This window comes from Phycodurus eques, chromosome 17 (assembly GCF_024500275.1).
Source record: "Phycodurus eques isolate BA_2022a chromosome 17, UOR_Pequ_1.1, whole genome shotgun sequence".
Lineage (NCBI taxonomy): Eukaryota > Metazoa > Chordata > Actinopteri > Syngnathiformes > Syngnathidae > Phycodurus > Phycodurus eques.
In genome coordinates, this window is record NC_084541.1 from 11,548,589 (window position 1) to 11,564,527 (window position 15,939).

A 15,939-nucleotide genomic window follows, 5' to 3' on the forward strand; every position below is an offset into this window, starting at 1 on the left:
TTGAAGTGTTCCTATGCATTTAATGAATGAGTTTTTTTTAACTAATGAAATAAATGAACTTGTTTCCATATTTTAATTGATAAGAGATGCCCCTGTGTATGGAAGTCTACCCGTCATTCTTGGCTATTAGAAAAAAGAAAACGTTTTTAACATCTCAGATCACTTGTTTAAGCTTCAGAACTTGTATTGATAGAGCTCAAATACCCCCCCCCCCCAAAAAAAAATAATCTTTAATAGAATTAAGGTCAACCTAACAGTGAAATAGCCATTGCGCTGTGAATTAGTAAAGTTGATTTGATTCAATTCACCTGTACAGTATTGTTTTTCTAATCAGGTGTGTACCCTGGACCTACCTGTAGGCCTACGACCTTACCTCTAGGCCTGCCGGGGTCTAAACCAGTAAACCAGACGCCACAAAGAAATACTATGCATTACGGTAACACCGCTGTGTGGGCCTATTTCAAAATAAAATCCGACACATAAACGAATGGATATCAAGGCTTTTATTTGCATTTAATATTATTATATAAAATAATCTGTTATGCAACCAATCCACTTGTGGGAGAAAGTAGACTTTCCCAGGATACGAGTGCACCCAGGAAGGCTCATTCCGCCGCCGTGATGTCTGGAGGAGAAATTTCCACCGGAAATTGAATGTGGTGCCGTGCATATGGTCAATTTCACGTCATTTTAAAAGAAATATGAAAATTTATTAACTAGGTATCACAAAACCATTCCACTTCTGGGAGAAACTACACTATCCCAGTACTTTTTGTTTTGACAAATAAGAGATTATTATTATGCATTCATTCCTTCCTGTATATTTTCAAATACAACATTAGATATGTGTGAAATTTCCAAGCAAGGTGGTGCACTGGAGTCCTGGGATAGTCGCTAGGTTAGTGTACCTGAGAAGTGGTCTGGTTTTGTGATACCTCAGGGGTTATTTTGAACATTTAATCAGGTGTAGTGATAATCAAATGTGTAGATTTCAGAATACTATTTTAAAAAAAAAAAGTTTTAAAAGGTGTATTGACGGCATAATATGCAGAGTTCAAGACTTTTATTTTGAAATGCAACGCCAAAGCTGTGTGTCTCAATTTGGCCGCAATCCTGGGATGGGATAGTATAATTTCGACCATAAGTGAACTGGTTGCGTGATAACAGAGAGATGTTATACAAGTATTTTAAATCTAAATCATAAATGTAAATGGATTAATTAGTTAGGCGTTTATTTGAAAATTGGCCCGCGCAACGTGTTGGTTGGGGATTACCGTAATGCATCCTATAAACAATCGCTGTGGCTGCTGGCCTGACCGAAGTATGCAACTGGCACTGTACACACGCCTATAGCGTTTGGCACGTTTAAGGTAAGAAACATGTTTCTCCACTCCTTCAGGTGTACCTTTTGATGTCTCGTACACACGGGGGAATGGACAATGTCGACACGGAATGACAAGTCCGAGTAGAAGTTGCCGAGGTCGGGTTTTAGCTCGTGTTCACGTCAGCTACATCTGAGTAACGAACGCTAGCTAGTTAGCTTGAGTGCTGTCAGATAACTTGTCGAAAAGAATATTTCCGCACATTAAGCCTCATGTTAATACTTCGGGTCAGCGTTAAATCATTTGAATATGGTAAATTAGCACATTTCCTTAAATTGTGTCCCATGTAAGCTAAGACAAGTTGACATGTCACGAGAAAATGACGTCGTCTGCCATTGATTGATTGATTTATTTTAACAAATGTACATTCACAAAAAATATAACACTGCAATATATCGGACTTATTGCTGTTGTGTTCTTGTTGTGACTTTCCACTCACTGCGTGGGTCTTTGTTAGTCTATGGCTTTAAGGCTATTAAAATTAAAATGCAAAACAACGATTTTAAAAAAAAAAATCTAATTAAAAAACATTGCAATATTTTTATTTACGTGCCAACTTAAATGGATCTGTATCAATGGTTCTCAAACTTTTTACACAACGTACCACCTAAAAAAATACTTGTCTCTCCAAGTATCACCTTCATGACCAACGTTGACATACAGCAACATAGTCAAATTGTTTATCAGAAACAAGTGTGACAAGGGTGGCAGTTTCACTAATTTAAACACCAAATAACCACCCTTAGGTTCATAACTGCGACGGTGACCACCGCACACATAAAGTTAAACTATCACTTTTCATTGGTCGTGTGAATATGATCAACCATATAAAAAGACAAATATGAACCATAGAAAAGTCAAATTTACGATTGTCTGTTTTAAAATAGCGGGGATAGTCGTTGGACCCATTAAGTAGAGCAAGTAGTCCACGGAGTCCTCTCTATAGCGTCTGATGCCATCCTGCACAGGGGTCAGACCACCACCCTTCCCCGGTTAGCCTGTAAGGAGATGAAAGGGGAAACGGTGAGCCGCCCACTATTCCAAGACCACATGAAGCTCCCTATCTCAAAACCGGGACAAATGGCAGCAGATGGTGTATTGGTGGGGAAAAGTTCCTGCTTCTGCCAACTCCCACCCACCAACTTCCAATACACGGTCATCTGTCCCCCAGGCAGCGGTCAGCGAAGATCTTCCACTGCTCCCAGGGAGTCAGGACCTCCGGCAGCAACCACAGCAATCCGTCCTGTCTGCTGGCTATTAAAGGTAGAGTGAGTGGTTTTTCCCTCACTCGCTGTTGGCCAATGTAGCCAGCTGTCAGTCCATGTCGCCAGTCATTCAACTAGGTTTTAGCTAGAGACCCTTTCCAAAAAAATTAGAATATCAGTTTATTTCCATAATGCCATTCAAAAAGTTAAACTTTCATGGATTATAGATTCAGGCCCCATAATTTAAACAATTTCAATTAATTTGTCTATTTTTACATAATTTGGGCTTCCAGCTCATAAAACTGATGAAATCAGGAATTCCAAAAATTAGAATACTGTGAAGAAATCAGGCCATAAATGTTTTTGTGTCAGTCACACACTAATCATCTGCTAAACTCAAAGCACCTGCACAGTTTTCCCCAGGTGTCATTAAATTGCTTCAGTTTTGTTCAGTTGTCTCAGTTTGCTTCAATATGGGGAAGACGGCAGACTTGACAACTGGCCAGAAGACCATCATTGATACCCTCCATAGGATGGGTAAGCCAGATGAGTTTATAGCTAAGGTGGCTGGCTGGTCACAGAGTGCTGTGTCCAAGCATATCAATGGAAAGTAGTGGAAGGACAAAATGTGTAAACAGAAGATGCACCAGCAAAAGAGATGACTGTGGGCTTCAGCGGATTATCAAACAGAGAAGATTCACGAATCTAGCACAGATCCAGAGAGTGGAATGAGGTGGGTGTCATAGCTTCAAAAACCCCCACATTCAGGCGCATCCGGGAGATGGGCTACAACTGTCGGGTTACTCTGGTCAAGTCACTTCTGAGCCTGAGCCAACGTAGGAAGCGTCTCAACTAGGCCAAAGAGAAGGATTGGACTGTTGGCCCGTGGTCCAAGGTCCTCTTTTTCGATGAAAGTAAACTATGCCTTTCATTTGGGAAACAAGGTCCAAGGGTTTGGAGTTAGACAGGTCAAGAACAGTACCAAAGCTGCTTGAGGTCCAGTGTGAAATATTGATATAGATTACTATCACAAACACACTTCCTCCTAGCGAGAGCAAAGGAGCATTACCTTTTTGGTCATACTGTGCCTTCCCTCTACTGGCTGTAATGTCCCTTTTCTTTTTTGCCAGGTTATAAGAAAAGCAGTCTAATATCATCCATAATCTCCTTCTGGATCTCGTGCCTCCAGTCAATTTGTAAACGAGATTTAGAATAGGTAGATGCACTTACTGCTGGACATGCAAACTTTTGCCATTTTGTGCTTCTCTGTGCTTTTTTTTTTTTTTCTCCCCTTCTCCAATTTCACTTCAAACAAAGCCTTTTGTTGCACTTGTACAATGGTTGCCTCAATGTTCAGTTGGCTTCAGGACCTGGCGCAGTGCAACTTCATTGCCCATTAGTAATTTGGGGCCTCATGTATTTGAACTGAATTTAATACAATAAAAAATTAAAACCCATTCCTCGCCCTTTAAAGTCACAGATAACAGTGTAGAATCTGAAAATGGCGATTCTAAAATATTTGATAGCTGCAGCTCTACTTGGATGAACTCCCACTAAAATAATATGAATACATCTTTTTTTCTTTACAGATAATGTGAAAATAAATGCTTCCCTTTTCTCAAAAGATGTATTGTTAGGGGTTTAAGGTTCTAACTGGAGCCAAACAGACCACACAGGAAACAATGTTTTATTCAATTCCCCATTTTATTTCCTCTGAGTTACCAGTGGTGGAAAGATTAAGGGACATATGTAAACTTTTTAGTTTTCAGGAAAATGAAATTGTATTTTCTGTATGTAAACAAGATCCTTTTTCTTAGAGGCAATTCAACTCAAAATGTAGCAACCAAATGGCTAATTTTGCAAAACTGAGTCTTTTGTAAACAAGCTCTTCTCTGTTCACAACCATGTTAAGTACAAGCACTGCACGTTGGGTGTGTGTGTGTGCGCACTTTAAACTGCATAAGCTGGAAAAAAAAAAAAATTCTAAAGAATTGGAATTAGTTGACAAAATCGATTAATCGGTCAGCCTTGATTAATTCTATATTGTTTTATCAGGAATGTAAATGTCGCAGGACAAGGCAGACCAGGAGGACGAGCTGCTTGCCTTAGCAAGTATCTATGAGGAGGAGTTCCATCGAGCGGACTCTGCCCAGGCGGGAGAGATCCAGCTCTGTGTGAAGCTTCCACCTGATTTTAAAGTTGTTGTCAAAGGTACTATGTGAGCAAAGTGTAAACCTAATGAGCAACTCAAATGAGCCACACAGAACTAGAGTGGGCTAACTCAAATTGATTTAGTAATTTTGCAGGAGAATGATTTAAAGTTTATGGCTGGCACTAAAGCCTTGGTGCAATAGTGTTCTAAATCCAAACATCTGTCAAATCTATCAATATTTCACAAAATATGAGACATGAATCATTCACTTAAACTAACATTCAGATATACACCTAAGATATAAAATGTTGAGTGCAATAATTCAGTAATAATAATTCTCAAACATTTTACACTAAGTACCACCAAAAAACACTTGGCTCTCCAAGTACCACCATCATGACGGGCATTAAAACAGCCATTGTGTTCATAAAAACCATGGCAGAGGTTTCATTCAAAGGTCCCCTTCATCACAATTTTTTAAAATTAACCGAAATGAGGTAGGCGGCACGGTGGATGACTGGTTAGAGCGTCAGCCTCACAGTTCTGACGACCCGGGTTCAATCCCAGGCCCCGCCTGTGTGGAGTTTGCATGTTCTCCCCGTGCCTGCGTGGGTTTTCTCCGGGCACTCCGGTTTCCTCCCCCATCCCAAAAACATGCATTAATTGGAGACTCTAAATTGCCCATAGGTGTGAATGTGAGTGCGCATGGTTGTTTGTTTGTATGTGCCCTGCAATTGGCTGGCAAACAGTTCAGGGTGTACCCCGCCTCCTGCTCGATGACAGCTGGGATAGGCTCCAGCACGCCCGCGACCCTAGTGAGGAAAAGCGGCTCAGAAAATGGATGAAATGAGGTATATGAATAGATGTTTTAAAGCCACAGTGTTCAAACTAAAGACTAGGGTGGCCACAATATTAAATACATTATTAATGGACAAGTGAACCTCCGTATTAATAATATTACTGATCAGAATTGATAAGAAAAACTAATTAAGAGAGGGTCGTCACTAACATTACATTTAAATATATCAATGGATAGAAAGTCATGGGTGCGCATTACACATAGAAGGGTTTTCCAAATTTTTTGTCATTTTTGGGATTTCGCATTATACTTGTGCGTATTATAAATGAGAAATCACGATAATATTCAAGCACCTGCCCACTTCATATATGGTACCCACCCACTCAACTCAGCTGAACGACAACCAGGCATTTCCGGGTTTTAAGCAAATGACTCTCAGCCACTGCCGAGCCATATAAATACAGTCAACAATTTTTTTGAGCGCTTCATTGTTTCGTTTTTCCAATCAAGCTGCTTGCCAGCACCACCTACTATGTGTCCAACTTTTTCAAATGTTATCCGTGGCAGCTTATTTCAGAACAAATGACTACTGGTGGCCGTAATGGCGCCAAAACCACATTGAACAAGTACTGTCCTGTAGTTCCTGCAACTGTCAGCCTTGTCTCAAATGTACACCCTATCTCACTGCCTCACGACTCCCCCATCCAATCATAAATCAGACTGTTACCTACGTGGCGTTCCAGAGAATCGGAAATTACAGAACTCATGTAGAATCTGCTCAACACAACTGCAAGGTTTGTGGCAATATTCAATGAATATTTCGTGTACCACCAGAAGGGGCCCCCCCTACCACCAGTGGTGCAATATTGGACTGCCCCTATGTCAAATTTGGAACTCAACTCTGATTTAGACAAGTATTCATCTGAAAGATACGAATGTTCTCTATTTCTCAATGCATTTAACTTGAAAATTACTCAAAAATGAGTTGGCCAACTCTAATTCTCAGTGGCTCAAATGTTTTTAGGCCTCCTCTTATCTTGAATTCTTTTCAGGGGAGATGCAAACAGAATATAAAATCAGCTTCTTGCCTCCTTTGGTTCTCAACTTTGAGCTTCCTGAAGACTATCCATCCACAAATTCGCCACTATTCACTGTCAGCTCAAAATGGACGACCAGAGGACAGGTACGACTTATACAATTCACATACCTGAGAAGTGGCACCTGTCCATTTATTACTCACGCCCTGTAATTATTCCTTCTTCTACTGCTCGTCCTTGTCAGTTGAGCTCTCTGTGCCGACGCCTGGATGAACTATGGGAGGAGAACCGAGGATGCGTGGTCCTCTTTACATGGATTCAGTTCCTCAGCGAGGAGGTGCTGGACTTTCTGGACATCCAGTCGCCTCTCCTAGTCACCAGGCATGAAAGTAAGGCGAGCGGTGAGCGCAGCAGGAAAGCCGACCACACGGCCACAGGTATGAATGTAATAAATAAGTAGACTATGAAATTACACAACTAGTGAAACTCTTATCTTGTATTTACTTCAATTTGAGTTCCACAGATGTGCTAAAATAATCATAAAACATTCCAAAATAAAATAATTTAAAGTTGTGAGCAGGTGTTTTTGATTTCTTTTTTATTTTCCTCTTTCAAGTCATTTATTTGCATGTCAATTGTTGCTAAGCAGACGTCACAGGGGGAGACAGTCCAGAAAAATAAGTCACCCCTAAAGGCCTGTATACTCCCGTGGCCGACAGCGCCCGCATTGCGTCACGTGACCGACTGAATTGACCCGCGCAGCACCTCTGCATAGCTTGCCGTGTACCCGACAAAAATGCGTGTCGAACGCCGTGGAGATCATCTCTCATGATTGGTCCGTTTTAGTCACATGCTGTGATGACTTACTCGGCGTGCCCCTTGGTTCTACATACTGTCTACGTCGCTGCCTTCTCGATCGATTTTGCAGCATAGTTAAACGCATCATCTGGTCATCTAGGTCCATATATTCTGTTGCGGTCACCATTGTTGTTACTTTGTTACTTGTTACTGAAAGGAAAGTAAAAACTGCTACCGGAAATGGCCCAAAAAAATGCAGAGGTAACTCCTCCCTGTGGTGTCCTATCCAATACTAGCTGTAGCGACACCCCCGACTTGGAGGAGAACTGCAGCATACTTTCAAAACAGCGTGCGTGGGTTGTGCTCGAGTATAAAGGCAAACTATGCGAGGGACAGCCGCAGTGACGTCAGCACGGTCGCCGTTCACGCGAGTATAACGAAGCCTTAACCCTACCCTTCTGGAGCCCTTAATACAATATTCATTCATCCATCTTCCGTTCTGCTTATCCTCACTAGTGTCGCAGGCGTGCTGGAGCCTATCCCCGCTATCTTCGGGTGAGAGGCGGGGTACACCCTGCACTGGTTGCCAGGCAATCGCAGGGCACATAGAAACAAACAAACATTCGCACTCACAGTCATGCCTACGGGCAATTTAGAGTCTCCAATTAATGCATGTTTTTTGGATGTGGGAGGAAACCGGTGGACCCGGAGAAAAACCACGCAGGCACGGGGAGAACATGCAAACTCCACACAGGCGTGGCCGGGATTTGAACCCCGGTCCTCAGGACTGTGAGGTAGATGTTCTAACCACTCGCTCACCTGCGATTGGCTGGTGACCAGTTCCGGGTGTACCATGCCTCCTGCCCAAAGTCACCTGCGATATCGTGCCAGCACACCCGCAACCCTAGTGGGGATCAGCGGTTCAGAAAATGGATGGATAAAAATGAGACCGGTAGCACAGTCACTTACAAAATATGCAAGTCTATTCTCAAATACAACAAAGGCCCAAGTGCTATGCACACTCATCTGACAAGGCACCTGCTAACACTACCTGACGCAGCCTTAAATCCTCACGTCAGCTGTCGAAGAATTCCCCAAACGCCTTCGTATAACAGTGAAATGTATAATACAATAAAAAATATTGTTTTCGTATATTTTAATATTTTGGTAACTGGTACACTTTTGTTTACTTGCTCAGAAGGATTTATTTTATTTATTTTTTGGAAGTTTGTTCAGATGTGACACAGCTTGGGAGGCCTTGCTCGGAGAAGATAAAACGAGAGCTAAAGAAGAAAACATCTGACCAACAGCCGTCATCAGGGTCTCCACTGCTGGACCCGCGGGCAATCGTGTCTATGGACATGCGCGTTGACCTCTTACCTCATCTGCTGGACTTTGACGAGGCGCAACGCCAGAGGGTGTTTGACGTCACGCCGTTCTCCTGCGGCATCTGCTTTTCGGAGAAACGCGGCGCTGACTGCCTATGCTTTAAAGAGTGCCAGCACGTCTACTGCAAAGCCTGCATGACGGAATACTTCCAGATCCAAATACGGGACGGCAACGTGCAGTGCCTTAATTGCCCTGAGCCCAAGTGCTCCTCTTTAGCCACGCCTATGCAGGTACAACACTGCTATATATCCTATATGTACAGACTGTTAATAATGTTTCACACTCCTTTTTGTACTTTGTAAACTCACTAGGTCAAGCAGCTTGTGGACAAGGAACTCTTCGTTCGCTACGACCGCCTGCTGCTCCAGTCCAGCCTGGACCTTATGGCCGACGTGGTGTACTGCCCTCGCCACTCCTGCGGTACGGCGGTCATGGTGGAGCCCGACACCACCATGGGCATCTGCTCCGTATGCCAGTATGCTTTCTGCACTCTGTGCAAGATGGGCTACCACGGGGTCTCTCACTGTAAGATCCCCGCAGGTAATTTGATTGATGCGTACCTTTTATCGGAATCGTCACCAGAATGTAAGGTTTCTCACTGTCCAAACTTTGGTGGAAATCGTGTGTAGTTGTGTACCAACTTACAAATACAGGTTCATCTCCATGAATTTGAATGTGGTAGAGAAGTTCACTTAATTCAATAGTTTAGTTTAAAATTTCACTACATTATACAGATTAATTTAACACACAGAAATACTTTTCACAAGGCCAGTTCTTACCTAATATCAATACTTAGTCATTGTGGTTGTTTCTGGTGTAATATTTAAGTTTCTTGAGAGGGTACACTTGCGATTTTTGTTCATAAAAATTCCATCCATTCATCCATTTTCTACTGCTTATCCGAGGTCGGGTCGTGGGGGCAGCAGCTCCAGCAGGGACGCCCAGACTTCCCTCTCCCCAGATCCCAAGGCGTTCCCAGGCCAGCCGAAGGATGTAGTCTCTCCAGCATGTCCTGAGTCGTCCCCGGGGTCTCCTCCCGGTGGGACGTGCCCGGAACACCTCACCGAATCAGATACACTTCACCGAATCAGAATCATCCGAATCAGATACCCCAGCCACCTCATCTGGCTCCTCTCGCACTCGGAGCAGCAGCGACTCTACTCTGAGATCCTTCCGGATGCCCGAGCTTCTCACCCTATCGCTAAGGGAGAGCCCAGACACCCTGTGGAGGAAACACATTTCGGCCGCTTGTATCCCGGGATCTTGTTCTTTCGGCCACGGCCCACAACTCGTGACCATAGTTGATAAAAATTCAAACCATAAAATTTCATCAAGGCGGTACGTTGGGTGACTGGTTAGCACATCTGCCTCACAGTTCTGAGGACCCAGGTTCATATGTGGCCTCGCCTGTGTGGAGTTTGCATTTTCTCCCCGTGCCTGCGTGGCTTTTCTCTGGTTTCCCGGCTTCTTTACACATCCCAAAAACATGCATGGTAGGCTAATTGAGGACTCTAAATTGTCCACAGATATGAATGTGAGTCCAAATGGTTGTTTGTTTCTATGTACCCTGCAATTGCCTGGCAACCAGTTCAGGATGTACCCCTCCTCCTGACCGCAGTTAGCTGGGATAGGCTCCATCATACCCACGACCCTAATGAGGATAAGCGGTGTAGAAAACTTATGGAAATTTCATCTACTGAAATTAGTTTTCTATGATAGTCTAATTTGAGATGGACTTGTAAAGTGGAAACTCAAGTGGAACACAATTAGTTCTGACAATTTCTTTTCCTTAGAAAATGGCATCACCATAATAAAACATTTTATTGTAAAGACAATGTTTTAGACAAATTTTATGTCTGTCAAATTTACTGTCATGTGAGTGTAAACCGGAATTAACTATAATAAAAATAAAATAAAAATACTCACTTTCTGAAGATGCCTGGCGGACGTATGATGGAAACAGGAAGGTGTTTACAGAGTTTGTTCGTTTTATAGGTAATAGATAATGCTGAATTAGTGTTGTGTATTTATGAGTTGTATATTTATAAGTACAGTATACATGTTAGCATCTGTTTGTTAAAACTAATGGTTATCGTCACTGCTCACTGAGCTGAACTCTCACAAGATTTCCTGACCTCACACTTGATTGTTTTTAGCATATTTTCCCCAGAAATTTTAGGTTGAACTCCAAATTGTTCCACATGGGAGGGTCCACTGAAAGTCATTTAAGTAATTTTCTATTTGAAACCTATATTGTGGTTTTGGTTGTATTTATTTTTGTCGTGTGCCACAGAGGATTTGCGTAGCCTCCGAGATGAGTACCTGTCGGCTACGACTGAGGGCAAAAAGTTTATGGAGCAGCGCTTTGGGAAAAGGGTGATCCAGAAAGCTGTGGAGGAGTCCTTTAGCAGAGACTGGCTCAATGAGAACTGCAAATGCTGCCCTTACTGCGGCACCAACATACAGGTGGGTGGTCTCTCAGTTGATCGCAGGGTGCTACTACAGGGCGTGTCTTCAAGATGACCCACAGTTTCTCAAAAATAGTTCCCAGGTGTTTTTTTTACATTATTTGGTCAAAATACACAAAGGATAAGTGACAACACATAACCTCCACTTGAAACACTCATTTTGGGAGGCGGCTCAGTCTTTTGAAAATGCTTAGTACAGCTTTTGTTACCATGGCATTTGGTGAAACTAGGACTACTCGGTGTCGCAATTTTATATGGCTATAGTGATATTTCTTACTAAAAAGCGACTTTTTGTAGTGTTACTGGAGACTCTGAGACTCACTCTAGTGAAAGTTTACCCCTCTATCCAGTCTACAAATGAATGGCACTTTTGCCAAGCCACCACTGGCTAATTTAACTAAATACACCTCCCCTAAAAAGTGAGTACCTGTAAGCTGCCAAATTACAGTAAACCCTCGCTATCCGCAAGGCATAGGGACTAAATATTGCCGGGGGGGGGGCGCTTAAAATTGATTAGAAATGGTTTATAATTGCCTATGATTATTACCCTTAAAAATAAATACAGATCATTTTATTTAAAAAGAAAAAAAGCGCATGCAGCGGGAGCAAAAACGTACGCATGCGGTGGAGACTAACTTCTGATAACAACCCCGGCTCCTCTCTAGCATACAAAGATGTTAGTTTCTCAGTCGAGATATATCAATCAACATATACTTTCTTGACACCAATTACATGTAGCCGAGAATAGGTTCCACACACAAAAAAAAAAAAAAACATGAATAGGCATAGGTTTTTCGGTTTGTGGCAGTGTGACGCATGAAATTGTAAAACACAAATACCCCCCGCATGTCACCTTATCTGAACAGTATATGTTGGTTATTAGTATTCTGGTAACACTGCAGCTCTGCTTACATTGTCTCTGCAATGTTAGAGGGGATGTCACACCTATGGGGGTGTGCGGGCATTTTTGCATGATAGTGTAGTCCAGCAGCTGGAATCTGGGCATTGCTTGAAAGTGGCTCCAGATCTTCCCCCAGCTGATCATGGGTAGTTAACAAAAAATTACTTGGTTGTGTAATTTGACACTTGATGGGTGGGCAGGCACTCATAACCAAATGTTAATATACAAATATTAAAAAGTAAATTTTTTTCGTCTGTCCCATTTAACTAGTGACCGTTTTGAACATAACATGATTCCAATAATGTGTGTGCAGAAAGTAGACGGCTGCAATAAAATGACGTGCACCTCGTGCCGCCATTACTTCTGCTGGCTCTGTCTGGACCTGCTCAACAAAGCCAACCCGTACAGTCACTTTAACAACCCACACTCACCCTGCTACAAACAGTGAGTCACTCCTTCCTCCTCATGTCAAGACTCTTTCATTGCTTTTCTACATTACACACTGCTAATTGTCTCTTTTCTCACCCCCCCCCCCCCCCCAGACTCTTCCATGGTGTGGATCTGGATGATGAGGATGCCTTATGGAGTGATGAAGAAGACTGAAGACTTCTTTGTAGTGCTCCCTGCAGGAATGCACTTTATCGTACACCAGTCTTTTTATTTTTTGACTCTTGCAGTGATGCGCTTTTTCATGATATACACTAATCAGGCAATTTATTAGGGACACTGTATAATCGCGTCCAATTAGATGTTTAGAAATCACTTTGTCTTTATGATGATAAAGCACAGTTTTCATGTTTGCTATATAAAGCATATCAGTATGAGGCAACTAAATTTATCCCAAAAAATTGACCTCACCATCCATCCATCCATTTTCTGAGCCGCTTATCCCCACAAGGGTCGTGGGAGTGCTGGACCCTATCCCAGCTATCATCGGGCAGGAGGCAGTGTACACCCTGAACTGGTTACCAGCCAATTGCAGGGCACACATAAACAAACAACCATTCACACTCATGTTCACACCTAGGGGCACTTTAGAGACTTCAATCAACCTACCATGCATGTTTTCAGGATGTGGGAGGAAACCGGAGTGCCCGGAGAAAAGCCACGCAGGCACGGGGAGAACATGCAAACTCCACACAGGCGGGGCCGGGGATTGAACCCCAGAACTGACTGACTGGTTGCCGCAGAACTGAGGCAACCAGTCGTCCACCGTGCCGCTGTTCTGGTTGCCGCAGAACTGAGGCAACCAGTCGTCCACCGTGCCGCCGCTCTAACCAGTCGGCCACCGTTCCGACACAATACAATTTTATTTTTTAAATGTCACAAGCATTTTGTGATTTCTTTGCTTTTTATAAGAGTTACAAGATTTGATGAGCGGGATCAAATGCTCTCCCATGGCCCACGTGCTGTAGGTTGCCCACCCTTGATTATGAGCTTAAGTGTGGTGCTGAGAGAGGATTTTCATACTTCCATCATCTCATTTCACTACACGGGAAGGCCAAAATATCGGGATATCACAGTGGTGTGCGCAGTGAAGTTACTGTGTAGTGTGTATGTCTATAGCATGTCTCCCAATAATTTTCCAACTCTTTGACTGGCCAATATTTGATTTTGGTGTTTATGAATTAAATGAAAGAACATTTTGTATTTAAGGAAATGTAATGCCACAAAATAAAAGTGTCAGGCAGTCAAAGACTGATTAGATTTATTTATTATTTTTTTTTTTTTGTGCCCTGTTTGTATGGAGGTATTTACAGAATGAATGAGCACAAGTGGAGTATTTGTCCATTGTGTGCCAATGCAGACAGTTTGTTTAAGATGACTGTGGTTCTTTTCCTCTCAAGTCCTTTTAAAAACCTCACTGATCTGTTTTAGATCAGGTTTGATTGTGCCATCTTTAGTTTTAACCATGTTTGAATTTATTTAATTTGGATCAGAGGCTGTTTGTATGTTGCCAAAAGCTACTATCCATTTAAGGGGAGCGTAGAGTTAGGATGTTTGACATTTTTGAATACTGTTTTTACTTGGAACAGAAAGAAACTATCTTTTTGTTTGTTTGTTTGTTTGTTTCTGCAAAGTATGTTCCAGCAAAAGAGACATTGTTCATTCTTTTAATCACCTTTCCTGTCATCACAAGGGCCTTTGTTCAGCTTCAAAATAAATGTCACCTGTCTTGGCATTTAAATCATCTATCCAGCGTCAGTCATTTGAGTTCACATTAAAGCTTTGAAAACCCTTGCGTCTTCAGCTCAAACAATTAACTCTACATGTGGTTTGCTTTGTCTTTACTTTTTTTTTAAATATCTGTCACTATAGAAGAGTACAAATGATTGCAAAGAGAAAACGTGTTTATTATGTACACATTTCTAAACTTTATTATATTATAAAATCCGGTAATATAAAGTTCCCTGGGAGACCGTATCAATCTGCCCTCTTGCTCCTCCTCTTTCAGATTTCTTCAAAAAGGTGAGCGTTTTTACTTTATTTCTGTTTTTTTCCAGTTATATTTTACAGTGGCTAACTTAAAACTGGCAATTGTTCCTACCTATACGATTGATAGTTTTACAAGGTGCCCAATTCAGTTTTCCTTATTTCCTGTGAGAAAACTTGTATATACAGTAAATTGTTGAACTTAAAATTGTATTTCTTAGATTGGAACAGCTTCTGCACATTTTTGTTGGTTTCACTGTATACCGTAGAACTTATGTCAGTTTTCTCATAGCGAAGCATGTCAATATTAATGTAATACATGCATATCCAAAAGCAGTGTTTCTCAAAATGTGGTATGCGGGCTGCCTCTAGAAGAAATATACAAACTGTGCATAATGTTTCTACAGTACATCTGTAAATTACAGTTAATTTATATTTTTTAAGTTCAATACATTTGCAGCTAATCTTTTAGAACAGTTTCTTTTAAAATGTTTATTTAGGTTTACTTTTTAAAAAAAAATAACCTATGTGAGATGCACTTTAAATTACTATGGGCCTACTACGCAACTATTTTAATGTTGGTCTCTATGGTCGTACTTGGAGAATCAAGTTTTTTTAGGTAATACTTTGTGCACAAAGTTTGAGAACCGCTGCACTAAAGTATGTAACACATATAAAAGTAACGTCGTTCTACATTTGTATACACTATAAATACAGAATGTTACATTCATTCGGGTCCAAGCATCAACTATAAAGAGATATCTGAAAATGTTTTTATTCAAAAAAGTAGAACTTGTTTTTAAACGATTTATAATTATTAAAAAAATGCTTCACATTTTGAAGGAATTTTTGATACCTTTTATAGGTGGACATTTTTTGGTTGGTAGTTTCTCTAAATTTTAACTGAACTTTAAACCTCCGCGCTAATTTAAAAGAAAACAAATTAGGGTTTGGACTGTTTTATGTTATATCATAAATTGATGTGCAGTATATGTCAATCTAATAGAAATACCAGATATAGTTTGGGTCCCACTGCACTGATATCAAACTAATGATATGGTGGCGCATGCGTTTGTCCCACAGGGCATCTTGTAACCTGCAGCGCGACCCATATTTTGGCTTGTAATCCAGGTGACGGTGGTGTGCGACCTGTGTGGGAGCAACAATGAAGTACTAAAGAAACAAAAGAGCACATGTTGGAGCCTGAGACTGAAAAGAGACGACAACATTGTGTCACCCCTTTGGCTAGAGTTGCTGACAGGGGATAACCCTTTAAAATGGCCCCCCTCTCTCCTGTCGTGCCCCTCTCATCCACACGCACAAACACACACACACACACACACACACACACACACACTGACTGACCACTACAATG

At 41.7% G+C, this 15,939-nt stretch overlaps 1 protein-coding gene across 2 annotated transcripts; it reads left to right on the forward strand.

Moving 5' to 3' along the window:
* The first annotated feature begins 1,110 nt into the window (after nt 1–1,110).
* rnf14 (ring finger protein 14) lies at nt 1,111–14,391 on the forward strand. Of its 2 annotated transcripts, XM_061703002.1 has the most exons (9): nt 1,111–1,370; nt 4,643–4,798; nt 6,591–6,721; nt 6,820–7,012; nt 8,601–8,992; nt 9,074–9,302; nt 11,056–11,228; nt 12,445–12,575; nt 12,674–14,391. In XM_061703002.1, the coding sequence occupies exons 2-9, from the start codon at nt 4,651–4,653 to the stop codon at nt 12,732–12,734; spliced, it is 1,458 nt and encodes a 485-aa protein (XP_061558986.1). In that variant the 5' UTR covers nt 1,111–1,370; nt 4,643–4,650; the 3' UTR covers nt 12,735–14,391. The 2 variants fall into 2 exon arrangements, with proteins under 2 accessions (XP_061558986.1, XP_061558987.1); XM_061703003.1 differs by lacking the exon at nt 4,643–4,798.
* The last annotated feature ends 1,548 nt before the right edge of the window (nt 14,392–15,939 follow it).